Source organism: Raphanus sativus, chromosome 6 (genome assembly GCF_000801105.2).
Source record: "Raphanus sativus cultivar WK10039 chromosome 6, ASM80110v3, whole genome shotgun sequence".
Classification (NCBI taxonomy): domain Eukaryota; kingdom Viridiplantae; phylum Streptophyta; class Magnoliopsida; order Brassicales; family Brassicaceae; genus Raphanus; species Raphanus sativus.
In genome coordinates this window covers 40,688,791-40,715,474 of record NC_079516.1, presented here as the reverse complement: position 1 = coordinate 40,715,474, position 26,684 = coordinate 40,688,791, and the positions used below count along the sequence as shown (strand labels likewise).

At 35.4% G+C, this 26,684-nt stretch overlaps 6 protein-coding genes across 6 annotated transcripts; 2 read left to right on the top strand and 4 right to left on the bottom strand.

Annotated features, from left to right (window-relative positions):
* The first annotated feature begins 1,248 nt into the window (after positions 1-1,248).
* Positions 1,249-3,979, top strand: LOC108810116 (uncharacterized). The gene is made up of 5 exons (XM_018582249.2): positions 1,249-1,665; positions 2,370-2,503; positions 2,624-2,771; positions 3,457-3,563; positions 3,692-3,979. The coding sequence occupies exons 1-5, from the start codon at positions 1,323-1,325 to the stop codon at positions 3,731-3,733; spliced, it is 774 nt and encodes a 257-aa protein (XP_018437751.1). The 5' UTR covers positions 1,249-1,322; the 3' UTR covers positions 3,734-3,979.
* Positions 3,980-5,030: 1,051 nt separating this feature from the next.
* Positions 5,031-7,568, bottom strand: LOC108807189 (E3 ubiquitin-protein ligase SIS3). The gene is made up of 10 exons (XM_018579447.2): positions 7,356-7,568; positions 7,209-7,247; positions 6,978-7,044; positions 6,824-6,897; positions 6,599-6,737; positions 6,399-6,491; positions 6,255-6,320; positions 6,051-6,170; positions 5,739-5,852; positions 5,031-5,621 (listed from the first exon to the last, which is right to left on the bottom strand). The coding sequence occupies exons 1-10, from the start codon at positions 7,382-7,384 to the stop codon at positions 5,280-5,282; spliced, it is 1,083 nt and encodes a 360-aa protein (XP_018434949.1). The 5' UTR covers positions 7,385-7,568; the 3' UTR covers positions 5,031-5,279.
* Positions 7,569-9,019: 1,451 nt separating this feature from the next.
* On the bottom strand, positions 9,020-12,267 carry LOC108813150 (aldehyde dehydrogenase family 2 member B4, mitochondrial). The gene is given in 12 exon segments (XM_018585616.2): positions 9,020-9,550; positions 9,643-9,704; positions 9,786-9,923; positions 10,021-10,158; positions 10,237-10,410; positions 10,488-10,577; positions 10,725-10,954; positions 11,037-11,190; positions 11,270-11,412; positions 11,554-11,577; positions 11,580-11,690; positions 11,973-12,267. Coding segments are annotated over 12 exon segments (1,614 nt in total). The 5' UTR covers positions 12,049-12,267; the 3' UTR covers positions 9,020-9,276.
* A 1,239-nt stretch (positions 12,268-13,506) lies between these two features.
* On the bottom strand, positions 13,507-16,704 carry LOC108809724 (probable cyclic nucleotide-gated ion channel 16). Its single transcript, XM_018581881.2, has 7 exons — positions 16,130-16,704; positions 15,663-15,878; positions 15,263-15,579; positions 15,077-15,188; positions 14,589-14,825; positions 14,121-14,515; positions 13,507-14,018 (listed from the first exon to the last, which is right to left on the bottom strand). Exons 1-7 carry the CDS (start codon positions 16,610-16,612, stop codon positions 13,664-13,666), a joined length of 2,115 nt encoding a protein of 704 aa, XP_018437383.1. The 5' UTR covers positions 16,613-16,704; the 3' UTR covers positions 13,507-13,663.
* Positions 16,705-19,838: 3,134 nt separating this feature from the next.
* On the top strand, positions 19,839-20,713 carry LOC108806574 (uncharacterized). The gene has a single exon (XM_018578723.2). It carries the CDS (start codon positions 19,854-19,856, stop codon positions 20,394-20,396), a length of 543 nt encoding a protein of 180 aa, XP_018434225.1. The 5' UTR covers positions 19,839-19,853; the 3' UTR covers positions 20,397-20,713.
* A 1,248-nt stretch (positions 20,714-21,961) lies between these two features.
* On the bottom strand, positions 21,962-23,209 carry LOC108806240 (RING-H2 finger protein ATL48). The gene is made up of 2 exons (XM_018578295.2): positions 23,030-23,209; positions 21,962-22,393 (listed from the first exon to the last, which is right to left on the bottom strand). Exons 1-2 carry the CDS (start codon positions 23,103-23,105, stop codon positions 22,224-22,226), a joined length of 246 nt encoding a protein of 81 aa, XP_018433797.1. The 5' UTR covers positions 23,106-23,209; the 3' UTR covers positions 21,962-22,223.
* Positions 23,210-26,684: the final 3,475 nt, after the last annotated feature.

Below are 26,684 nucleotides of genomic sequence, written 5' to 3'. Positions count from 1 at the left end.
TAAAATAGTTATGAGGTCGTTTGTATTGAGACAGAGACACAGAAGCTGGTCTTATAGAGAGAGAGAAATTCTTGGAAGTATTATTGGGTCGTGTTGAAGCAGTGACTGAAGTACTTGACAGAGTAGAGACATAAATGTGTAGCTTAGCAATCTTTCAGTAGTGTGTGTTAGAGTGATAACACTAGACGTGTAAAAACTGAATTAAGCAGATTTTATAATAGATTGTTTAAAGAAATTCTAATAAAACATTGTAGTTGTTTGTGTATTTGTCTCTTGATTTATTTTTTGTATTACCTTTATTGTGGTGTCATCTTTGTACTAACATACTGAAGTCAATAAACATTTCGTAGAAGTTGTGTATATAACCAAGAAATTAACATGGTTGGAAAAAATGTAAATGCACTATATTAATACTAGTATATACTAAAACATTATAGTTAGAGTAAAAGACCAGTTTTCACACCAAAAGTATCATATAGTACCAGTTTCACACAATCTTTGATGCTTTTTCTAATTATACACAATTTAAGTATATAAACCTATTTACTCTCATTTTAAAAGATTGAAACCCCAAACCACACAAATGAATGTTTAACTTGTTTTTAAATCGATATCAAACCAGTTAAATCGATCAAACTAGTTGGTGTCAAACTGAAATTAAAACTCGACCCAACCTGATATTCATCAAATAGTATTCAGCCCAACTTTTTAGTAGGATATTGGAGTCAGGTTATATTTAGATATCAAATCGGGTCGGATTTTAATTTTAGTTCGATGCAAACTGGTTTTATATCGATTTAATTAGTTTGATATTAGTTTAGATTCTAAACAGTAAAACCAAGCTAAACCTTTGTATGTGTACTTTCAGGTTTCGATCTTTTAATAGAGATAAATAGGTTCTCATATACATGTGCAATTAGGTTCATATACTTGAAATATGTCCAATTAGAATGAACATGAAAGATAGTTCTGACGTGAAAATAAGTTGTTCAATAAACAATTCTAGTTCCGTTCAATATTTGGTTGCAAGCCCTTAATTACTAATGTGTTTGACAAAAAAAATTACTAATGTAAAAATAGTCCACCTTTTATTGTCTGTGAGACCTTTACTGTACACTTACCTTCTATTTTTCTGAACAAGGCACCTCATTTTAACTTGTGAACAAAATATATATAATATTTTTTATGCACGCAAATCTGAGTGTTTGTAATAAATATAACTGTCCACTACTGTAAATCTGAGTATTTATGTAATTAGAAAGAGGGGATCATGTTGTGAGTCTTTGTTGAGATACTTACATCAAGAAGCCCTCCCAGCAACCATGGCTTCGGTTCCGGTGAGGCCTCTACCTTTCGGACGCTTACAGCTTCTTCGCCGGAATATTATTACTCCAACGGTTCCAAGAGCTCAGTCAGTGGTTTCAGCCGCTTTCAAACGACATCATTTCTTAGGACTCTCATCTTATGGTATATGTATCTATGAATCTGTGAGGCATATCAGAAACCTTAGGTCATGGAGCACTCGCCGGCGAGTAAGTAAAAGCCCCGGCCTTTCTATGCCGGTAGATTCTGCTGAAGATTTATCCGCGGTTTCTTGGGATTCTTGGAAGCCCGAGAAGACAACGGTGGCTCCGTCAATGAGTGACGTCATTTGGCCTGCAGCAGGTTAGTCTTTCTTTAGTTAAAAAAATATGCTCACAGATAAACTGAAAACACATTATTAGACAGCAATTTTGTTTTGTCCGAAGACAAGGGAAGAGAGAAACAGAGAGATCGTGTGTCTTCCACCGACCAAATGGCTATTGAGTATTGATAAAAATTGCATTGGCCATATCCTGAATTTAGTAAGGAATAAAAAATCATGATTATTAATTTTCTTAATTAACTTGCATAACCTTTACTCGTAGAAACAAATATGGTTTTCAATTTATCAAAATTATAAATATAATTGGAAAATCGTCATTGTCTATGCAAATCCTTGAACATTGGTCTAAATTGGTTAATTGGTTTTATCTTTTTGTTTTGTATATTGTTATCAGAAATGAAAGGAAATAGCTATAGTATTATTTGCTCATGTTATGCCATTTTAATTTTCAAGTATCATGTATGTATCAGTTTCAAAAAAAAAAAAAAAGTATCATGTATGCATGCAAAGTAAATGAAGTTACTTGACTAAACTATAGGTCTTTTTTTTCTTTGAAGGGCTAAGTAACTATAGGTCTTTATATATGTGTTTCTAACCTTGAATATATGACCGAGTTCATGAAATCAAGTATACATGTACGGATGTATGAAAAATATTTTAAATGTTTTTTATTTTGGGTTTAATATTTTAAGTGTTTTGTTAATATATTTTCTGGTATGAACAGGAGCGTTTGCGGCAATGGCGATACTGGGAAGGATAGATCATATATTAAACCCTAAAGGTATCTCAATTTCGGTTGCACCACTTGGTGCCGTCTCTGCCATTCTCTTCACCACACCTTCTGCACCTGCTGCTAGGGTAATTTCTGAAACGATTTTCCTTTCTTTTGATGATAACGCTATTTTTAGGAAAATAAAACGCAACCTTAAAATGCGATAATGTTGATCAAAACGCTGATGGGTGCTGTATTTATTTCAGAAATACAATATATTCATGGCTCAAATAGGTTGTGCAGCCATTGGAGTGTTGGCGTTCTCCATCCTCGGGCCCGGTTGGCTCTCCCGCAGCACCGCCCTCGCGGCTTCCATCGCGTTTATGGTCATTGCTCGTGCTAATCATCCATCTGGTAACTGATTTCTACTTTTATAGATGTTGTCAATTTTGACGGAAGTTTATAAAATTTTCATTACTAGAATTTTGTACTTATTTAATCATCCTAGCAAAACGAAACTAGATTTTCTTATATTCTATTGTAATAAGAGTTAGACATGTGAGAAATATATATAGAGCAGGATATACAAATCCCACGCTTAACATGAATGGTTAAATCTGGAATATCAAATTCCTCCCATTTCCAAACGGAAAATGAAATTACCTCAACTGAAATCATATTCATATGCAATGTTTGAATTGTGGAGATATAAATACAAAAGTAGTTAAAGAGTTTGCAGTACGTAGTAGATTACGAATAACACATATGTTTTATCATTTATGGATATATTTTATTCCGGAAACTAGTTTGGATTTCAATATCAGATTCCTCTTTATATGTGAAAGTATGCATATTGCGTTAGGTTTCTATGAATGGGGATATATATTAAAGTGGACAATGGCCTGATCGTGAGTGAAACAGAAAAGTTCTATCAATTCCATTTTCTTATATATAATTTCCATCATTGTGTTTGTACGTTTTCTTACAAAAAATCATTTATTATGATTTTGACCAGTTGACAAAAAAAAAAATCATTTCATATGATTCAATGTCTGAAAAAAAAACACTTTCTCGATTAAAAATTTATCTGAAAAAACAGCTGCGAGTTTGCCACTAATGTTCATTGACGGAGCAAAGTTACAAAAGTTGAGCTTTTGGTACGTACTGTTCCCAGGTGCAGCCGCTTGTGTCCTCCTCTGCTTCCTCGTAAGCCTTTCCCTACGTTACCTTCTCAATATAATTTACACTCCAATATATATATATATATATATATATTATTTAGAAATTGCTTTAATGCTCTGAGATTATTTGATTAGATTTTTTAAACTTTGCAGCAAGAGATCGTGTGTCACTTGAAGGAAAACTTTAAATTTTGACGAATGGAAAAGGATATGTATGTACGTGTTTATACGTAAGTATACACACATACTGGTGGGGGAGAATGGGAGATCATGTGCAAATTCTTTATTCATTACAAACGTTTATGGTAGATGGTAGACGTATTCGTGTCCTATATTTATAATATATACACATACATATACATGTCTCAAAGCTTGTCACTTATACTTTTCTTTCACTTTTGGGTTTTTACGTTGAGCTCAATGGAATAGCTTGTTTTGTTTCTTGACCTTTCAATGGAATATCTTGTTTTGTGATTGGTGAATAAACCCCAGATGGTGCACAAAAAAAAAGAATAAACTCCAGATCTTCAAAGTGGAAACTCACGTACGTAAGGTTTTTCGAGGGGTTCTAGGATTTCCGACATATCTAGCTACCCCACTAGTGGATTATATGATTGTTCACAGAAAATTTTATGATAATCCTTTAACTATGGTTATAACAATATCTAGACAGTGTTGATATGAAAGTTTATTGTGTCAAGAACGGTTTTGGGATACCAACACGTTTTGATCTACTCTGTTGCGTGAAAGTAAGTCATATTTCTTCGGAAATTCACAAGATTTTTTTTTTATCAACGGAAATTCACAAGATTATAAACCTTAACTTTCCATTCATTTGCATAACCAAAGAAAGATTATATCCATAGATGCATTACTCCTTAAAATTAGTTTATGTCTTTTTATAGATTCTTGATACCCCAAATTGATCAAAATAATAATAACTGACTGTCCTCCACATCTATATTTTTATGTTATCTTACTTTATGTGGTAAAATGTAAATGTATATAGGACTGCACAAAATATCAGTAATTTTTCGATTCGTATTTTATTTCGATTTAAAGGAAAAGAATCAGGATATGTAACTCGACAAAACAAACAAAAATACTAACAATATTCGTAAAAACAAATTTAATCACAAAGAACAAATATCCAGACTCTATATGTAACTCTTAACTCACTATAGACTCGGGAAACAAACTCCAAGACCATATTCGTAATCACCTCACAAACCCTTTCAGAAACCTCTCGTCGTTGAATTTTTAGTGCGGCTTTGTGAAAAGGATTAGTACAAAATCGATATTTATATAATGAATGTAATCATAAACTAATGTATGTTAATGAAACCAATTCACATGATTTGAGTAAACAAAATAGAAAAGTTGTTGTCAACCTGAAACCATAACTAAAAAAAAGTGCTCGTCCCCTGAACTAGCCGGCTCTCCAGTCATCAGGTCACCAACTTCCTTGTCCTTCCGGCACTGGGAAGGCGTATATATGAACATTCTCTACCGTAAATAGTGTACGAATAAACAATTCTTCATTCTTACAAAATGTAAAGCCCCCAAGACTTTTTGTTCTTTCAACCACAATTTATTTACATTGCAAGACTGTCAAAGCCTCAAAGGCGAAAACTTTTGAAGGGGATGGGGGGGGGGGTAGACTCCAAATGTCTCTTTTTTTTTCTCTTCCCTTCAATAAGTCCAAGAGTTAGTAATGAGTAGAATTTTCAGATTCTTTTTCTCATCTCCTAGATTGAGATCCACCGGCCAAAACAGGAGGAACAACTCCAACATTCTCTGCAGTCTCCAGAGCGGTGTCTGTGTGGACAGGAGGGTGGATTACGGGTTGAAGTCTCAAGAAATAGCTCTCGCTTTGTGGTTGGCTTCTTATGTACCGAGCTTCTGTCGTCTCCGTGTTCCCCTGTGGGGGCTGTTGTGTTTCTGAACTCTGGAGGTTGGATAATGCTCTGAGATCAAGGTCTGGAAAGACCGAGCTCCGGCACCGAGGACATTTGACATTCAAACGCAGCCACTGGTCTATGCACTCCACATGGAAATTATGGGCGCAAGGTAATCCTCTAACCTGTCAAAATTCAGACAATTTCCGCTCATTTATTGTACCAAAGCCTGGTGTTTAATATATTACCAGAAAAAAATATGCATACGAAGTTGGTTAAGAAGAGAGATGTTTTAGTAGTACCTCATGTCCAATCTGGAACTCCTCTAAGCAGATTAAGCATTCGCCGCAATCATCTGGGACAGCTTTTAGCCTGAACTTTGGAAGTTCTTGAATGAGTGCCTCAACAGCTTCCGTCTGTTTATCAAAGCATCAGATGTTTGGAAAGCAGATATGGTAAAAGTAAAATTTGGAGATAATCAAATGATCTTTTCTATAGAATATGTCCATCAGGTGCTTGAGAATATAACTGTTGAGGATGTGAGATTGAAACCACGGATAGAGAGGACATGTAACTAAATGGTTAACGTAGTTAGAACAAAGGAGGGGACTTGCCTGAGCAGGAGTCAAGTAAAGTCCAGGATGGTAAGTAGCAGCATCTTGATTCATGCTTCTCATCTCTTGTCCTGCGGCTTCAAATGCCCAGTCGGGTACCCTAATCATGTCAACCAAAATCTGGGCACAAGAAAAACAGACATTGAAAAAAAAACTCAGAGGAGGGAGGGTCAGATAAAAAAAATACTCAAAATGAAAACTTACACCAAATTCTGAACTCGGAATTCCCTGCTGAGCACGTAGTGAGTGTACCTGTCTTCGGGCCAACCACTGTCAAGCAAAACTCATATAAGTGGGCGTATCCTCTTCAGAACAAACCAACAAAAAAAAGCTTGATGAAAGCCTTACCTTTCCGACACAGATGCAATCAATGCAGAGGAGTCCACAGTAGCTGAACACGAGCCAAATGAGGAAACCCCATTTTTGGCCATCTTCAGGTAACTATATATATATATCAAGAGCGAAATACATAATAATAGCTCAGAAACAGGATATGCAGCAAGAATAATCTTATGACATTGATCATAAAAAAAACAAAACAGGCTTACACAGCTTTTAGCCCTAATAAACCAAATAGTACCGATAACAGTCCAAGCCCAGAGAAATGGATAGAGAAGGAGAGATAGGAGAGAGAGCACCACGACTCTCCCACAAAACCCAATGTTCCGCTGTTGACTTCCAAAATCCCTAACAGATGTTCATAATTAATCAGACATTCATATAGTAGCTAACAAGATAGAGAGAAACGTTTTAACTCTGAGATCAAAGCTTACAAGCCGAGACGAGCAGCAAGAGCATTGTCAAGAAACATAAGGACGCGGAAGATAAAGACGGTGGTGTAGTCGACCTGAAGCAAACAAATTTAACGAACAATAAACAAAAAGTGCAGCTAAAGAGCAAAAGAAGAAGAAGGGAGAAGGGACCAACCACAATCCATATATGCAAAGGGTACTCGCACCTACTATACCTCTTCCAGTTGATACCAACAATAATTCTAAAAAGACAATTAAGGAAGGAACGAAACAGAGAGGTTAACCCAAATCACATTAAACCCTAGAAAGAGACCATAAAAATAGGATCTTTAGGAGTAAAATTAGTCTCTTTTTTTTCTTCAATCAGGGTTTGAGAACATTGAGCTCGAGATATTAAAAAGGATACACACTAATGGCAAGCATAGACAAGAAGAACCCATCGTACCTGCAAACGTTACACACACACACACACACACACAAATCAGAAACCCCTCCACCACGAGATGGGAATGGAAATTGAAAGTCTGTCTCATTGAAGAAGATGATAACTCACAACTTGAAATCGACACCTCTCATCGCCATGTGAGAGGAGAGAGAGAGTTCAAAAGGAGAAACCCTGAGAATGGAGATCAGAGATGGTTGAATCGAATTCGAAACGGGACTCAGAATCTTCTTCAGCTGCTGATGCTGAGTGTCTCTATCTCTCTTGGCGGAGAAAGAGAAAGAGAGAACAAAAAAAAAAACCCCGAGAGTTGGTCAGCTGATTGCCTTTGACATTTTTGCTTTATGTCATCTCTTTCATTAACCTGCTTAGTACGGATGGCAACAAAGACATTGACTGCGGGCCTGACCCGTAAAGACTTGTTGTAGGATGAAATTGGGTTTTTATTTGAAAAGTCCGTAAAATTGTGGGCTTCGCGGAACGGGTTCAAAGCAGGACGGGTTCAAAGCGGGATAGGATCAAAGCGGGACGGGCCGAAAGTGGGATGGGTTAAACTGCGGGATTTTGAAGATCCGCAATCCTAAGTTTCCATTTCTGCTTTTACCTGAGAGAGAGAGAGAAAGAGAAGGGGATTGGACATTATGGAACTCCTTTGATCGTGGTTTCAAGGTCGATGATGCTTTGGATCTCCTAAGCATCTATGATCTACACCGGTGGAGCTTCTTCAAGCCATCATAAATGATAATAAAAATATTTGTTTTGTATAAACTTAATGTATTGATCTTATAAGAGTATGCTCGATCATGTGCAAGTTGAAACTCAATTCTTATCTATGTTTGTTTGTGCATATAGAAACAAGCAATATAGTATTTGATGTCCCGCGGGACGGCCCGCGAAGACCTACATATTTTGCGGTACGGGATTGGACAGTTAGTTTGAGAACCGCATTCCGCGCGGAACAGGCCCGCAGTGTACCGCCAGAAGCCAAACCCGCAGCGGTTCGGGACGGAACGGGACGAGAGAACCCAATTGCCATCTCTACTGCTTAGTAGTCCCCGCTTCTGACTCCTCACTATAACTTGCACCATTCAGATCTTCTCCAATGGTAAACTAAAACTTATCATTTGTTTCACTCTAAAAAGTTACTCTAGTATAGAATTTATTTCACTTTACCCGATATGAAATCGCATCCGTACCCAGCCCGAAAATTCCGAATCGAAATAACTATAAATACCCGAACAGGTATTAAGTTAGAAAATATTGGATATTTGAATCCAAACGGGTAATATCTGAACCCGAATGAATATCCGAAGATAACCGAACACATATATACTTATTTTTATATTTTTAGTTTACATCTCTTATTTCAATGATGTTATATATACTTTAAGATCATATAATATATATATATATATATATATAATTATGGAGAAAATAATTTGATATTCATTCAAAATACATATCAAATTTTTGTGTTATATATTAACAAATCACACACGCACTATTACAAAGTTTATGAATGAGTAAACATGACGTGTAAGTTTATGTTGAAATAGATCATTTTTGTACATAATGCATACCCACGCCACTGAAACACCTCGTCAGATATAAACAAATCTAGAATCGCATTCTATCAACTGAGGGATGATAAATTCCAGAAAGACTTGCAAGTCTGGTTTGCTGCAACAGCATAAATCTCTATTTTTCATGTTAAAGCTCAGTGGTTTCTGTTTTGATTTCTTATAGTTTAGCAACTAGGAACAGAGAGAAACAAGTTGCAAACACAAAAGAAGTTTTTTGTCATTTTCAATAAATTTTACATTCCACTCAAGAAAAATAAAAAATATATTAATTAACCAGAAAAGACACACCTCTAAGTGATGCGAGAAAGAAAAAAACAATAGCTAGAACTTGCTTACACATTTATTAAAAGTGCCCACAATCCAGTAAGTAAACAAACCTTGGCGCTGTTTTTATTGTTTTAACTTTTAAGAGTACTTTTGAGCATTTAGGACGAAACAAAGTACAAAGATCAGATCCATGCAGGGTTATTAAGCGGAGTGACGACTGCCTTGACCTGCAAGTAGTTGTTGAGACTGTAAATACCTTTCTCTCTTCCGTTGCCGCTCATCTTGTAACCACCAAAGGGGATGGCTGCGTCAAAGACATCGAAACAGTTGACCCAAACGGTGCCAGCTTTCAAAGCCCTCGAGACCCTGTTTGCAGTGTCCAGGCTCTTTGTGAAAACCCCTGCGGCTAGTCCGTATCTAGTGTTGTTCGCCCTCCTTATCACCTCATCAACATCACTGAATCCAATATCAACAAACCCACATCACATTTCCCATCATTAGTGAAGAAGGTAAGTCTAATATTACGGTTATTTGTTAACTCTATGTACCTGAACTTCAAGATGGATTGGACTGGACCGAAAATCTCGTCTTGAGCAATAAGCATGTCATCCTGTTTTCAACCAGAGGGATATCGCGGTTAATACTACAGTGAATTGAAAGAAGTCTTTGACTTGGAAGAGTTTTTTTTTACCTTAACATTAGAAAAGACTGTAGGTTGGATGAAGTAACCTTTGTCGCCAAACTGCCCACCACCACATTCAAGAGTAGCATTGCTTTCCACTCCTGACCTTATGTACTTCATAACTTTCTCAAATTGCTTTGAATCGATCTACAAAAAAAAAAGAAAAAAAGATTAAATATACACAAAATTACAGAAGTAATCAACAAAAGATAAACTCTTCTTAATGCAAGGATATGAGTGTAACCTGAGGACCCTGTTCAATGCCTTTCTTGAAAGGATCACCAACGACACGTTTTAGTGCGCGTGCCTTTGCTTTCTCAACGAACTCATCATACACTTTCTCATGAACATATGTCCGAGACCCCGCGCAGCAACATTGCCCCTACAAAAAAAAACATTATCTCAATAACTAACTAACAAATTGAGCAAGCAAAAACATTATTCTACTATTTGACAAAACCTGATTAAAGAAGAGAGCAAAGTGAGCAAGCTCCACAGCTTTATCGATATCAGCATCTTCGAATACAATGAAGGGTGATTTCCCTCCAAGTTCCAGAGTCACCGGCTTTAGATTGCTGTTAGCAGCCAGTCCAAGTATAACTTTGCCCGTATCAGTCGATCCTGTGAAAGCAAGCTGGAGGGAAATGAAACAATGCAACATAAAATTTAGCCTCTTCAAGAAGTTACGTGCACGTTAACATTTATTTCTACCTTGTCTACATCCATGTGACTTGCAAGAGAAGTACCAGCGGTTGCGCCGAATCCAGAAACTATATTCAGAACACCTGGAGGAAGACCAGCCTGTCATACATTTCAAGAAACATTGTTACTTGTATTTGTTTTTCCCCTAGCCCTAGGAGATGTAGGTCCTTCCGGGTCCATAAAAATATTTAAAAAAAAAACAAAGGAAATGAACACAAGAAGAGAAACAATGGGCATGTATCTTACTTCAAGGAAAAGTTTGCCAACGTAGAAAGCAGTGAGAGGAGTTTGTTCAGCGGTTTTGAGGACAATGGTGTTGCCACAAGCAAGAGCAGGACCAACTTTCCAAGCAAACATCAAAAGCGGAAAGTTCCAGGGAATGATTTGTCCAGCAACTCCTATGGGTTCATGCAGTGTCTGAACATGATAGTTTCCATCAGCTGGAACTGTAAGCCCATGAATCTTGTCCGCCCACCCTACACATCAAAGCAAAACCAAGAATGCTGTTCATTCAACAGAAACTACTAGCAAGAAAATAATTTCTAACGATTTTGATACCAGCGTAGTAGCGGAACAATCTGGCAAGCATTGGAATCTCTGCTGTTATTGCTTGTTCATAAGTCTTCCCATTGTCCCATGACTCTAGAGCTGCGAGCTCTTCGCTGTGTTTCTCAACCAAATCAGCGAATCTCAACATTATCATCGACCTTTCCTGAAGTCCAGACCAGTATCACAACCAAGATGAGACACCATTACACACTTAAAAAAAAACAGTTTTCACTACTACATACATAAGCAGTCATCTTAGGCCAAGGTCCTTCATCAAAGGCCTTCCTTGCAGCTTTCACAGCCCGGTTGATATCTTCAGCATCCCCTTCAGCTACGTTCGCAATGACTTCCCCTGTCCGTGGGTCAAGAGTCGGGAACGTCTTACCTAAACCCCCAATTCAAAAAAAAAAAAACAACGATTAAATAGATATACTCAAACTTTGCCTTCTTTATTACTCTGTTTCTGAACAGAGCACTCTGTTTCTTGAGGAAGAATTTTAAAAAATGAAAAGAAAACTTTACTGACCAGAAGCAGCGTCAACGAAGTTCCATCGATGAGGAGCTTTGTGTAAGAAACTTGAACCGATGGGCTTATGACTTCTTCAGCTGCAGATGATGTTCCAAATCTCCGTACGATCCTACTTCCATTATTCAAATTTCTCCCTGAAAATACTTATGTTAAAATATTAAGTTCATAACCTAAGATTCACCACAGATCCAGGCATTAAAAAGAAAAAAACTATTTTCGGTCTATTATATTGGTTAATTGCGATATATAAAAATTGTCAACTTCCTCAAATGAAGGAGGTGTTATGCTGTGATTTGCAGACTATAGTTGAGTCTATTTATTACAAGAAAAAAGTTTAAACATGAAGATAGTCTTCCTAGGAGATTCATTAAATCAAAGACATCGAACAGATGTTGTGTTTTGTATGTGTGAGTTACCTAGAGAACGAGAGAGAAAGGGAGAGGAAGTTGAAAAGGATCGTGATAATAGAGAAGACACTCTACGAACCGCCATGGATGCTAAACTGCTTTGAAACTGAAGTTTCTTATCTTTTTTTCTTGGGATTTTCTTCCTCTTCAGTCTAATGAGATTTATATTTATGATTTTGAAGAAGATTTATGATTTTGAAGAAGGGAGGAATTCAATGGTTAAGATCTCACGCAGTATCTCTCACACATGTCGCTAAGTTGCACTCTCTTGGTGTGCGTTGCCGTACATTGAATGGCTATTGACAAGTGAGCCATATTGTCAGTTTTTGAATAAATTAGAAAATGAAAGACAAAAAGGCATTAAATATTGTAATAATCAAGAAATTATTGTATGTTTCCAACTATGAAAGATAAGACAAAGAGCTGAGTTGTCATGACCTCTTATCTACCAATATTTATCTCTTCCATTTTTAACTCCATCTGCAGAAAGAATACTAATTATTTGAGGATATAGCTTGGAAATTATCAAATCAAATCATTAATCAAAATAAATATACAAATGCAATAGTTGCATGTTATGGTGTGGTGTCGTTTTCTATGTGCGGTAGTTGGGTCATCTCTTCTATATGTTCTTTTCAAATTTTCTTGTAGATGACGTAGGTTACTTTTGTGATGTTGTAGTCCGTTCAATGTTTTTCATAGATGAACAAAAATTAATTTTCTTATAAAATACTGTAGTTTTCTTTCCCATCTGATGATCTTATTTGATAATTTCTCACTGATCAGAATTTTTTTCTTTTTGCTAAAATTCTTTTGTCCTTTCCAGGCGTCGGAAAATAAAGAAATAATTAATATATTTAAGATAATTACGTGTTACAAAAAACTCCGTCTCAATTCATCCTATTTCATCAAATCTGGGATATATATATATATATATATATATATATATATATATATATATATATATATATATTTAATTTATCTATCGATTCAGTCAGAAATTAAATCAAAACAGCCATTTTAACTCAGTGATAGAGTAGTGTCATGGTAAAGCATAAGTCATTGATTCAAATCCGATAAAGAGTTTTTACTTCTTTAACTTTCTATATAGTAACAATTTCATTCGAAAGGCTATAATTTCAAATTTTTTGAATTTAATTCTAATGAATTCATTTTAATAATAACTAATAATAAAGTGAGAGAGTAATTTAGAAAATAAAATTGAACATTTTTATATTATAATTTCAGGAGCATTTGAAACATTTCGTTTTTGAGCGGATCAGAATTGTTTACCGAATTGTTATTATTTTCATTTTTAGATTAGTAAATTCATAGTTGGCAAAAATAGTAAATTCATATATCAATTAAACCCAACAAAATAACTATATGCATGTTTAATAACAAAACATATATCAAAATCACAACTTATATGCATTTGTTTATGGCTTTGAAAACCTAATTCAAATGTGAAACCTACTAGGCTACAACTATCACGAGATAAGTCCATACCAATAAAAGCGGTGTTAAAAGTTGTAGGAGCCAAATATGCGCTGGATATAAATCAACACCAGACACAAGTACTTTAATCTATAGTGATGTTTATTTATGTCTCTGATTAAGATGATGCTTACAGCAAATCAATTCAGTCTCTGAAAATATCCTACATGCATTTTTCACCACAGAAATTTTTTTAAAAAAAATCAGAAGAATCCTGGATCCTCTGGTTTAAACATTTTAGGCATCTTCAAAGTCGGATCATCAGGATCAATTCTCGAAGACCCTCTTTGGTTCCCTAAAACACCTCTCTTCGTATTAGCTGCAAACTTAGACGCTAATATCGTTGCATTCAAGTTCTGATTATTGCTGCTGTTGTTACTACTTTCAGGCATGTCCTCTCGGTATTGACCATCATCATCATCATCATCATCATCATAATAGTAATCATCTCCTTCTTCTTGCCTAGCTAACTCCATAGCTAACTTTCTCTTCATGTATCTTCTCCATGCAGCTTGTATAAAACCAGTTCCCCAAGCCCTCCATTGGTGCGAATAGTATCTGATCAACAGTCAAAACATCATAACTATCAATAAAACATTGCGTGTGAAGCAAGGAACTTCGATTGTGTGTGAAGCAAGCAAAAAAAAAATTACTTATCACCTGAAAGCATGTTGGAGTTTCTTGCTGTGGAGGCGTCTGAATTGGTTAGCTACGAACTTCAAGTCCTCAGCTCTGAGAGCGAAAGCTTCTACTTCAGAGAGAGTCCTCACGGTTCTCGTGGACAAGGGGAGATTCGGGTTAATGTTCGGCATTAAAGCCCAAGTTAAGAGCTCTTCACCACAGAAATCTCCTGGTCTAAGCGTGATTGAGTTAAAGAATCCTGACCGTCCACCATCTGTAGTCGAACTTTCCATCTGACCTCTAATGATGAAAAGCATCTCGTTTACAGGATCGCCTTCCCGTGTCACGTATGTATCTTTAGTGTTCAACGATGGAACTAAACGCTCGCATATTGCGTCTATGAGCTGGTCGTCCATCTGTGCAAAGAATGGCACCTGATAACAAAACAAAAAGTAGAATTAGGGTTTATTACTTGAGAGGGAAGTAAATCAAAATGTGGTGGCTTACACGGCGAACTAGAGCGAGACAGAGATGCCGTTGGATCTGTCTACGAAGATCCAAAGGTAGAGCACGGAGGATGGCTTCTTCGTCGACTCCACGAGTGGTTAACCATTTGTACTGGACGAACCGCCTCACACGCTCTTGTAATTCTTGTGGCAATTGTCTGTGTCGCATCCATTCCTCTGTATCTCTTCTTCTAACTCTCCATTCATCTAACCTAGCCGTTGTCGATTGCAGATAGTTCTTCAAGAAAGTAAAAATCACTTAAAGTATATGTTGTTAAGCTATAGATAAAGCTAAATATCTAGATTTTCTAAGATGTTAGACCATGATTAACTGGAGTTCTTAGAAGTGAGATTCTTACCGTTCTTAATTTTAACAAAGAAAAAAAGTTAATAAGTTCTTAAACTTTTTTTCTTTGTTAAAGTTAAGAACCTCCATCAATCATGTTTTTATGGATTTTTGAATCCACGTACATGGCTTTAATAAACTACCTGAACATTGCCAATAAGATGAGAGAAGAAAACAAGTCCCGCAACACAGATGAAACAACTGAATAAAGTCTCACTACTCAATGTACTAGCTGCAAGACTCTGTCCATAAGAACTAAATAACCCAAAGCAAGGAAACATCAGTCACTGAAATTGAAAAAAAAAAAAAAGACACGGTATTAAGTTAACCTGAGATTGCGTAGACCCCACCAAAGACAGTAGAAGTATTTATCAAAGAAAGGAGAAGAGGTGACATCATTAGTGAAAGCATCACCAAACATACCAAACTGGAAATGCTGGTCATCGTCGTTACGTGCATCACAGTTAGAGAGAACCCTAGTGATGCGCATCCAAGCTTGTCTGCCCGGATCCCGCAACGATCCACAGTCAAGAAACACGAGAGTACAAGACGGTGAATGCGTGGCGTTCATCTCCTTAAGGCATTCTCTTCTCCAGCATTCGTGCTGTCTCTGGATCGATAAAACGTACCAAACGGAACCAAGAACCTAAAAAGGGAAACCAAAATTGTGAAAACAGAGACTCTGTTTTTCAGGTCGAACATGTGGAGAAAGACAAAAGGGTTACTTACGTGGCTCACAAGCAAGTAGAGTACGAGATTGTAGGCTGCACCGGACCAGGCTGTTTTGGCCGCAACTCCAGTGGCTTTAATGATCCGACGGTTAAGGGGAAGCATGACGAGGATGCGAGGCACGTACTGTATCAGGACGATCAAGGAAAGTGTGTGGTTCTGATGTGCTGCGTATCTGAACTCTCCAGCATTTGGGATCACAAACCAAATCATTATCTGACAAAAGAAAAAAGATATTATCAAAGGATTTAAACGGTTATTTTAAATACAAATTTGTTATTAGACAAGCATGATGATCAAAGCATTTCGATTTAATTAAGTTTTTTTGTTTCTTTCCTAATTGATTATGCATTTCTATGATTCCAAAAGTATAACGCACACATTTGTGCTTCATGTTTACACATTTTACGATTCAGCCGTTGTTACCTATCGGATCTTTAAAGAAATAAAGAAAATGATGATGGAACCTGAGGAAGAGGAAGCGTGGCAGCGAGGTCAATAATGAACTCGGATTTAAGGTAACGAATCGCGATTTCACGGCGGTCCATGACAAGCTCGCCGCGACCAAAGACTCTAGACGATTTGGAGACAAATGCGGTTTTAAATTTGAGGAGAATGTGAATGAGGAAAGAGAGATCGGCTAGGGTACGGAAGAAGGTGACGAGGATGCCGAAACCGATGTCTATAGACATACAGGCTGTTCCGGCTTGGACAATAGGGAGATAAAAGTAGAGAGGGTCGAGGAAGAGAGCGAGGAGGCAGGTGATAAGGAAGATGTGGTTCCATCTCGTGATTAGGTCACCGCTTGGGTCGAGGGTTGTGTCACCTAGCTCGGAGAAAACGGATCGGCCGCGTTGGTTTTGGAGGTCGTTGTTGTGATGGTGGCGACGGGAGAAAGCCGTCGGGAAATTGCGGAAGCGTGCGGAGGTGTAGAGATGGAGGTTGCTCATTTTGCGTAGCGTGTGTTTAAAGTTATGGAAGGGAGAGATTTGGGGTTGTGGGAGTGGAACAATGAGGTAAATATAGGAGACAGTTAAGGTAAGGAGAGAGAGTTGTGTTCTCTACGAACTATCAAACATTATTATTCAAAAAAAAAAGAACTATCGAACATCGGTTTGACTATGCTTTGTAAAATGTAGTTTTAAATTTAATTAAAAGGAGAAACGAAAAAGGGGAATTAGGAGACATAACCATTTCTGAAAAAAAATTAACCATATAACTATTATAAGGCATATGCTATGATATACCATATATTTTCTACAATATATACAAAACTGTCATCATTCATTATCATTTGGCACACGCGCTTCTTCTTCTTATTTTTTGTTTTTTTTTTCTTCTCATCACAGATATCACAGAAACGTTTGATTTGGCAATGAATTTTATAAAGGATCCCAATTTTTTATCAAAGGAAATCAAGCTAGCTCCGGTGAGATTGAACAACAACTGATTAATCATAAGATGAAACAATTGATTGTCTGATTACTTTTCTTCATATATTTGGTTGCCTTTACACTTTTCTTACTTTTCGTTATATGTTGATTACGAAACGGAGAATACGCAGAACCATCGGAGAAGATAAACAGTACATGTTTCGTTCTACTATTCTATTTTATAAACATAGAATAGAAACATTTTCTTAATATTTTCTTTTCCTTCCCCCTCCCCCCTCCTTTCCTTCGTGGCTCCCCTACCTATCCTCCCTCCCCCCTTCCTTCCTCTTTGTCGCGGCGAGGCATCACTATCACTCTTTCTTAATCTATAAACGATTTACATTGTGATGTTTCTATGTATCAAATTCTCTATACTATTTATTTAATCTATATAGTATAGTATAATATGTTAGTTATGTATAACACGTTAATGTGTTGTATCGAGTATTCCATAGTATGTTGGAATCTGGTATAGTATAGTTACTTAACGGATGAAACTCAACCTTACAACTAGTTGTTCTCTCTCTCTCTCTCTCAACCTTAGAACTAGTTGCCGTTTTAGTCTATACTATTTATTTACTATTTGTAGTATAGTATAAATAACTACTTCAATTTACGGTGGATTGTAAAAGCAGAACTTTCAGATTTTCAACAGGAGATATTGACAGAATTTCAGTTTAGATAACTAATGCTTATGGGTCCCATACATTTTCATTTTCAGTAATATTTGTATTTAGAGTTTACGCTATAGGGTTTGGGTTTAGGGTATATGGTTTGGGTTTAGGGCATATGGTTTGGGTTTGGGGTTTAGGGTATATGGTTTAGGTTTGGTGTTTAGGGTTTGGGTTTAGAGTTTAGAATTTCGGTTTAGGGTATATGAATTTGTGTTTGTTTGTTTGTTTTTGCCTATACTATATGATATTTGTAAATAGTATATAACAAATTATGGTATGGGTTTAGAGTTTAGGTTTTGGGTTTAGAGTTTGTGTTTAGGGTATATGGTTTGGGTTTAGGGTTTAGGGTTTGAGTTTAGGGTTTAGAATTTGGGTTTAAGATTTAAGATTTGGGTTTAGGATTTAAGATTTGGGTTTAGGGTATATGGATTTGGGTTTAAGGTTTAGAATTTGGGTTTAAAGTTTGGGTTTAGGGTATATGGTTTGAGTTTAGGGTTCAGGGTTTGGGTTTAGGGTTTAGGATATGGGTTTAGGGTATATGGATTTGTGTTTGTTTATCTTTACATATACTATATGATATTAGTAAATAGTATAGAACAAATTATGGTATGAGTTTAGAGTTTAAATTTTGGGTTTAGGGTTTGGGTTTAAGGTATATGGTTTGGGTTTAGGGTTTAGGGTTCATGTTCAGGGTTTAGAATTTGGGTTTAGAATTTAGGATTTGGGTTTAGGGTATATGGATTTGGGTTTAGGGTATATGGATTTGGGTTTAAGGTTTAGGATTTGGGTTTAAAGTTTGGGTTTAGGGTTTAGGGTTTGGGTTTAAAGTTTGGGTTTAGGGTTTAGGGTTTGGGTTTAGGGTATATGGAGTTGCGTTTGTTTATCTTTACATATACTATATGATATTAGTAAATAGTATAGAACAAATTATGGTATGAGTTTAGAGTTTAGGTTTTGGGTTTAGAGTTTGGGTTTAGGGTTTGGGTTTAGGGTATATGGTTTGGGTCTAGGGTTTAGGGTTTATGTTTAGGGTTTAGAATTTGGGTTTAGGATTTAGGATTTGGGTTTAGGGTATATGGATTTGGGTTTAAGGTTTAGAATTTAGGTTAAAAGTTTGAGTTTAGGGTATATGAGGCAACTATTAGATATGATGTGTATTAGAATATAATGTAACGATATATAGAATAGATCACCTACAAACGATCCAAACACATCCTTCCTGAGAAATGTGCCGGTGTCCGATGATCGAACTTTGTATTTAAATATTTTCAGTTAAACTGTACTATATAAAAAAGTAAATAGAATGAAATACGTAAGATGCATGAATCTATTTTACGCATCACGCGCGGCCAGGGAGCAAAACGGAAAAATTGGTGCATAATTGTCCCATCCAACAAGCAATACTGTGCAATGGCTATATTCTTTATTAATGGGTCTGCTATGAATATTCAGTAAATTGACCCAACGAAAAACACGGTTTGGATATTTTTTTAAACTGTTGAACGAATCAGTGATTGCGAAAAATGATGTGCACAAACACATTTGCAATTTACATGAAAACTAAAATAAATAAATATGAAAACTAAAATTGTCATTTTGTTAAACGACTATCATCTAATAGTGTTTCCTTGATTGGTCTGATTTGTTCAATTTGAGTCCATTGATATCATCTTAGAGTTTCTTTGATTTATTGGGTAAGTTGCTAAAATCCGCCACAATATTAATTATTACTTCCTCCGTTTCAGTTTATTTGTCGTTTTAAACTTCGGCACACAGATTAATAAAACATTTAATTTTGTATATTTACTAGATAAAAACATCATTACCAATACACCTAACTAGATTTTAACCAATAAAAAAATAGATTAGATTATAAAATCAATAAATTTTAAAACGACACTTATTTTGAAACGAAAATTTTGCTCCAAAACGACATCTAATTCGAAACGGATAGACAAAATATTTATATATATATATATATACATGTGACTTGCTAGAAAAGTATCCTGTTTGTGACATAATCACCAATAGCTAAAATTTCTAAGAAAATATATAAACAATGGTTTTTATTACAGCTAACGACAATGCCGTACTTGGCTTATATATACGACCAAAACCTTTTCAACTCTGTTTCGACCCTTTTACCAAAAAAAAAACTCTGTTTCGACCCTTTTGGTATGGAAGTTCTGCGAGCAGCTCCCGAGCCGGAGAATACCTCTGATCCGCTTCTTGGTGACTCTTCTTGCTGTTCCTGCCTCGCTGTGTCCTCCTGGTGGCAGCGGAAGACGATTGATTTACACAGCAACCACCGCCACGAGCCACGGTGGTGGATGCGTGCGTTTCTGAAGATCCGAGAGTGGTCGGAGATCGTAGCTGGACCACGGTGGAAGACTTTCATCCGCCAGTTTAACCGCGATCAACGCCGTGGCCGCGCCTGGGACGATAGCGCCAGACACAAGTACGATACTTTGAGTTACAAGTTGAATTTTAAGGACGAAGGCGAAGACGAAGACGACGACGATGAAGCTGGATTCGGTGGGTTCCGGAGCTTCTCGGTGCGATACGCTTCTGTTCCCGTCGTTTTTGGTAAGGCTCCAGCCGTTATCAGCATTGACTCGGTGAAGTAATATGAATGTAATCTTCTTAGTTAGGGCGTTCCGCGTTGGGTTTATGGCGGCGGCGTTTGAAAAGTCTCTCTTGGCGTCATGAGTTTGACGTTTCCTTTGTTGATTTCTGTACGTCAAGTTTGGTTTGGTTTATCTTATCGTTGAAAGTTATTCCTCTTTTCTATGTATCACGTGAATGTATAACGAGAGGGTCTAGTATTTTCGATTGTGCAAGTTTTATTTTTGTCTATTGATGGTTTTATTTTTATTGTTAGATGTTAGTTCATAGTTTGTAGTACGAAAGATTATATGAATAAGTGATATTATTGAACATGGTATATGTTTGTTACCCAACTTATGTTTTCCGGTGTTGTCAATAGGCTTGTAGCTTATATTTTTTTCTTAATCCTTTTGTTACCAGCACTATTTTCTGCATTTCTGTATAAAATCGAAGAAGACATAAAAAATTCAACAATTTTTTTAATCAAAAAATTCTCTCATTTTCTAATTTTAATATTTGTTGATGACTGAATTTATTAAATCGAAAAAGATAAATAAAATATGTTATCTTTCTTGACTTTCTTTCAAGCATAATACTGTATTTCAAAAGTGTATACTATATACACAAGTCATCGCTACAGACAGGGAGTACCCTGAGATTGTTCGCATTCGAGGTGGCTCTCTCTCAGTCTCATGGTTACGTCACGGTAAAAAAAAACACAGGAAGTGCATCAATGGCGGTTTGGTCTAGACCAGAGTCATGAGGTAGGAGAGGTGCTGGAGCAGTGGGAGAGGAGGAAGAGACATGTGTTGGTGTTGTTGATACTGAGCAAAGTTGAGGACTTTTGGATTGAAACCTAAGTAGAATATACCTAGGAAGACTATGGCAAGAGCAAGAACAAAGATTACCAAACACAATACCGAGATCACAGAGCTCGACGATGGATCTTTATTATTGCTGCGGATGAAGATTTAGGTGAAAGAGCTTCTGTTTCATGGATTTCAGACAAAATATATTCGGGTGTTTGAAAAGACGAAGCAGTTTCTTGTTTAGTCTTTTTTTTTTCATAGCAGTTTCTTGTTTAGTCAAGTGATCAGACTCTGTATCTAAAATACACGAGAGATTTCACACATCATGACACGGTTCAAAAATGTTTCAGTTTTAAAAGCTTCCCATTGTCCCCCTCTTTATGTGTTGGTGACATGATCATTACTCATTAGCTAAACCATAATCATTATTCTTGGCTAAGAAAAGACGGTTGTGATTAGAGTTTCGCATTTAGAGGATCAAGAACCGTAATAAGCTGAAAAAACATGGATTTACGAATAAACTTGACCTATGGAAAACAAAAACTATAGGTTCACCCTTCTCATCCAATTCAAATGTACTTAAAATCATTAGATATAGCTTGCCTTGTAATTCATAATCTTTTTTTTTCCCACTCATTTTCTTCATAAAAATCGAAAGTAGAGTCTATGTAGATAAGTTTGTGATGATTCATTGTCCCATGTTTCAGAAAGGAGCTTCCAAGAACTCAAAACTCAAGCATAAGCGTAAGCAAATAAATAACACATAGATTGTCAGCTGAAAAAAAAATAGTGATAATATAGATTTCGGTAGATAAAGAGTAATCATGGGTTTCTGAAAATGCCCTTGAATCAATATAATCAAATTGATCAAGAAAGAAAACAACTTGTTTTTAGTTCTTAATTATTCAAAACTCATTTGATGTGTACCCTTGCAAAGTAATAAATCCTAAGACGGAAGACTTTTCTGACGCTCAAAGAGAGCAGCACATACCTCTTCTTCTGACCCCGAGTGTGTGATCTCACAAGTAGCAAAGCAGCTCATTTCTTCCAGGGATTATCACCGTAGTAGTAAGCGGTTCCAACCATAAGAGCGACAGTGGCACCTTGGACGACCACTCTAGCTCTCATCAAAACCTGACCCAACTGAGAGTTCCCTCTTCTGAAACTAATCAGCCCAGCCGTTAGCACTCCCGCCGTCGCAAACGCACCTGCAATGCCGTATCATCCGCAAGAAATGATCAGTTTTTTTTTGTTTGAGCAAGGAAACAAAAAGTGGAGTGTATCCAGAGAACATAATAAAACAAATGTTCAAACTTTAGTAACCCTCGATAAATTAAAAAAGCCTTATGAAGAGCGAACTAGTATGAAACACTTTCCACATAAATGTAGTGGCCTATAGGGCAATAGTGGAAGCCTGTCGCTGATTAAAACATAGAAAGAATCAGTCTTTATACTTGCATAACTACAGATTTGCTAGATGAGATCCAAGTTAAAGAGCAATTGGAGAAACTGATATCATAAACGAAGTTGCTTGAAGATCCAAGAACAATCACTTTACATTTATTATTTATTATGATGAATAGAGTGTTTCATACAATGTGACAATATAAATCAGACATACGAACTCAAATGTGAAACAAAACCCCACAACCGTAACTCAATTTCATAGCTTAGAACGAGGAGGAAAAAAAAAATTCGATTCCATTTGATAACGAATCAAAAGAAAAAAACAAGTGCTTGTGTTCAGAGATCGGATATATGTAGAAATCAGCAACCCTCTATAACAGGATTCGAAAAAGAAATGTTCGATTTCGTAATATTGAGATGTAAGAGGGAAGACAAACCGAGAGGGACAAGAGGGTTCCTAACACGCTTCTTCTCCTGGAACAGATCTTCCATGTCTGGTTCTATCCCACTCATCTTCTTTTTCTGGTTAGGTTTGGTTAGGTTAGGGAGAGAATCAATCAATGCAGAGGAGGAGGAGGAGGAGGAGGAGGAAATCAAAAATAGAGCGTAAAGTATAATGAAAAAAAAAAAAAAAAAAGAAGTCCCGCTGCGTGTCTTGTTCGTCGCCAGACACGACGAGTGTGAAACGGGTCGGGTTGATGGCTGGGTCGGGTTGGGTCATTCTACCGACGGTTGAACCGATAAAGAAAAAAAACATAACAAAGTCCACTGGACTAGCTTCTCTTTATACCAAATTAATCGATAGCTCAACATCTCGTAATTATGGTATAATCGATAGCTTAACATCTAACTGTAGTAATTTACGTTAAATATATCTTGATGTTCTATAGACATATGATTTTTTTTAAAGAAAAAAGACATTTAAATTTTTGTTAGATCTTCCCAAAATGGGCATCCAAACCAAACTCGAACCAAAAACCTGATCTATATTTGATCCAAAATATAAAAATATCCGAATAGATTTTGTACGGTATTACAAAACATTTCTGCATCCAAAATGCTATTAACCGAACTTGAACGAATAACCCAAAAAACCGAAGAAATATCTGAAGAAATCGATTCGAATGTCCAAATTAATATACAATATAAATATTCAAAACAGTTTCATATTATTTGGATATGATATCTTACAATAATTATTAAAATTAAAATAAATATCTTAAATACTACATTATATATAAATAAATATAAATTTTAATGTTTTGCTTTTAAATTTTAAATTTTATTTTGGATATATCCCGCATCCGAATGATCTCTATAATATTATTTGAGAAGTCAGTTTCCTATGTGTCGCGCTCACGTTAACTCTCACGATGGTTGATTACGCTGATACCCTTAATGAATTAAAAAAAAATTACATTTAGATACTATTATTGAAATTTTTATTTAGTTTCCTTTTAAATTTTTCCAAAATAACATATATAATAAAAAAAGAAACATTTATAAAGTTTTTTTAAAAAATTAAAAACGAAAATATATATTTATATAATATGATTTCATTAAAAAAAGGAAATTTCACAAAATAGAAATATTCCATTTAAGACTATTTTAAATAAAATAAAATATACTTTTGAAGTAATAAAATATTTATTTATATCTATATTTTCTTAGATGAAAATATATATTTGTATATAATGTGATTTCGTAATCTATAAATTATATTTTACTTATATAATATGAATTTCCTATGTGTCGCGCTCACGTTAACTCTCACGATGGTTGATTACGCTGATATCCTTAATGAATTAAAAAAATTACATTTAGATACTATTATTGAAATTTTTATTTAGTTTCCTTTTAAATTTTTCCAAATAACATATATAATAAAAAGGAAACATTTATAAAGTTTTTTAAAAAAAATTAAAAACGAAAATATATATTTATATAATATGATTTCATTAAAAAAAGAAAATTTCACAAAATAGAAATATTCCATTTAAGACTATTTTAAATAACATAAAATATACTTTTGAAGTAATAAAATATTTATTTATATCTATATTTTCTTAGATGAAAATATATATTTGTATATAATGTGATTTCGTAATCTATAAATTATATTTTACTTATATAATATGATTTCTAAAATACAATCACAAAAAATTAAACTGTTTATTTTAAAGAGATATTAAAAATAAAGTAAAATTAACTTTTGATCAAACAATTAAAATATTTTAAATTAACATAACACTATATAATTTAACAAGGTAGATATATTATATATTATCATTATTAAAAATGTTTTTTAATATTAAATTTATGTTTTATGTTTGTCACAGTTAATATAACCATAATCAAAATACCAACGCAAATCTGAATTTTCAGTTTTAGGATTATTTGCATAAATTTCAGTTTACCATTTAATATATATAAGACATAAAATTATTTAAATATTTTAGTTATTGTAAATATTGATATGTGTTCATGAGCTTCCAAAAAGTATTAGTTACTTATGTAAGTAACTTCCAATTGATTATCGTTTTACTTTCTAATATTTTATTTTAAAATCAACATATAGTTTAATTTTTGTAATTTGGAATAAAATATTTAGTTTATTTTTACTTCATTCTAAGCACAATATATCTTAAGTTATACATAATTTTCCTCAAATATATTTACATATCTAAGATAACAACCAAAGTAAAAGCAAATAATCATAATTTTCATATATTTAAAATAAAAAATATTAGTTGAATTTAGAGAAATTGATTGATGCAATCTAATATACCCAAATGATAACTTATTTAAAATCATATGTCTGATTAAAATAATATAATATTATTAGTATAAATTATGCATACAAATTATAAATTAATTCAAAATTAAAACTAAATAACAATCAACTATTGTAACATATTTAATTTATAAATATTTGTACCCGTGCATGAGCACGGGAAAATCACCTAGTATATGATTATTTTGGATATATCTAAACCGATCTGAAATGTTGTGTTATATTTTAATCCGATCCGTACTTATAAATTTTATAAAATGAAACCTAAAAAGTGTTCAAAACAGAGCAAAATCTGAAAAATCTGATACGAATTTGAATGGTATCCGAACGATCATATTCTTCATGTCACCAATATTTAGAAAAAGTTGTAGTTGGCCGGATTCTGTAAATACTTTTTAACTTTTCCGTGTTCATTTAATCTCTGTTGCTTGACAGGAAAAAAATATCTGTTGCAAATTTGTAACTAGAAGAAACATTTTTTTTTCTTGGACAACAACTATAAGAAACATCTAGAAACTATGTTTGCTGGTTTTTTCTTTTTTTTGGACAACGTTTGTTTTTTTTTTTTTTCCCGTCAAAGATTTTGATTAAAAAAGGGCTAAAACCCAAAACATTATAAGGCCCACAGAGGAGCAAACAGACTAAAATCCCCCAATTGGGTCAAACAACACCGGCCCAACTTGAGCAGACAGACAACCCGAAACGCAAAACGACGTCGGCTCTTCATAGATCTCCTCTCGATTTTGGCGCCACGTGTACTCATCCTCAAACCCGAGATGACACGCGTCACAAAAGCTCTCTCGTCATCTCCGCTTCTCACCACCGTCCCCGCGAACGACCGTGCGCTTCGCCGGACTACACCGGAGTTCTCAACTCCACTACATCCACCGTGAGCGCCTCCATCTCTTGGGGTTTCTGAAGTGGAAAGCATCAATCGCCAAGCGAGAGCTATTCCTTCGACAATAACGAACCACCGCAAGAGATAAGGTGCCGTCCACGAAACATCTTTTCCACTGCTATTTCTTCTTGAGCTTCGTCACCGTCGCCGTAGATCTTCGGCTTCAACCGAGATCTCCCCTCACGACCCACGAGCCCATCACCTTTTACACACCGCAACTTATTAAAAAACAAACCCTAAAACCGACGACGCGAGCTGTGGTAGCCTCCACGCCCCAGAGACTAGACCGACGTCGGTGAAGCTATGGAAGCTTCCACCTCGCGGAGAACAAAGACCGGCGGCGATGGATCTATGTAAGCCTCCACCTCCCGGAAAATTCCCATCTATAAAAACCTCGCCG

What these genes read in the sequence shown, in the direction of transcription:
- LOC108809724 (XM_018581881.2), bottom strand. Translation starts at nt 16,612, where the DNA reads ATGAGCAACCTCCATCTCTACACCTCCGCACGCTTCCGCAATTTCCCG. An exon ending in CCACGCTTCCTCTTCCTCAG is followed by an intron (nt 15,879 to 16,129) that starts GTTCCATCATCA and finishes TTCTTTTGTCAG; the next exon opens with ATAATGATTTGGTTTGTGAT. An exon ending in TGGGGTCTACGCAATCTCAG is followed by an intron (nt 15,189 to 15,262) that starts GTTAACTTAATA and finishes TGGGTTATTTAG; the next exon opens with TTCTTATGGACAGAGTCTTG.
- LOC108807189 (XM_018579447.2), bottom strand. Translation starts at nt 7,384, where the DNA reads ATGGCGATGAGAGGTGTCGATTTCAAGTT. An exon ending in CTTGCTGCTCGTCTCGGCTT is followed by an intron (nt 6,738 to 6,823) that starts GTAAGCTTTGAT and finishes AACATCTGTTAG; the next exon opens with GGATTTTGGAAGTCAACAGC. An exon ending in TTATTAGGGCTAAAAGCTGT is followed by an intron (nt 6,492 to 6,598) that starts GTAAGCCTGTTT and finishes ATATATATATAG; the next exon opens with TTACCTGAAGATGGCCAAAA.
- LOC108810116 (XM_018582249.2), top strand. Translation starts at nt 1,323, where the DNA reads ATGGCTTCGGTTCCGGTGAGGCCTCTACCTTTCGGACGCTTACAGCTT. An exon ending in CGTCATTTGGCCTGCAGCAG is followed by an intron (nt 1,666 to 2,369) that starts GTTAGTCTTTCT and finishes TGGTATGAACAG; the next exon opens with GAGCGTTTGCGGCAATGGCG. An exon ending in GTGTCCTCCTCTGCTTCCTC is followed by an intron (nt 3,564 to 3,691) that starts GTAAGCCTTTCC and finishes TAAACTTTGCAG; the next exon opens with CAAGAGATCGTGTGTCACTT.
- LOC108806240 (XM_018578295.2), bottom strand. Translation starts at nt 23,105, where the DNA reads ATGAGTGGGATAGAACCAGACATGGAAGATCTGTTCCAGGAGAAGAAG. An exon ending in GAACCCTCTTGTCCCTCTCG is followed by an intron (nt 22,394 to 23,029) that starts GTTTGTCTTCCC and finishes ACGGCATTGCAG; the next exon opens with GTGCGTTTGCGACGGCGGGA.
- LOC108806574 (XM_018578723.2), top strand. Translation starts at nt 19,854, where the DNA reads ATGCCGTACTTGGCTTATATATACGACCAAAACCTTTTCAACTCTGTT.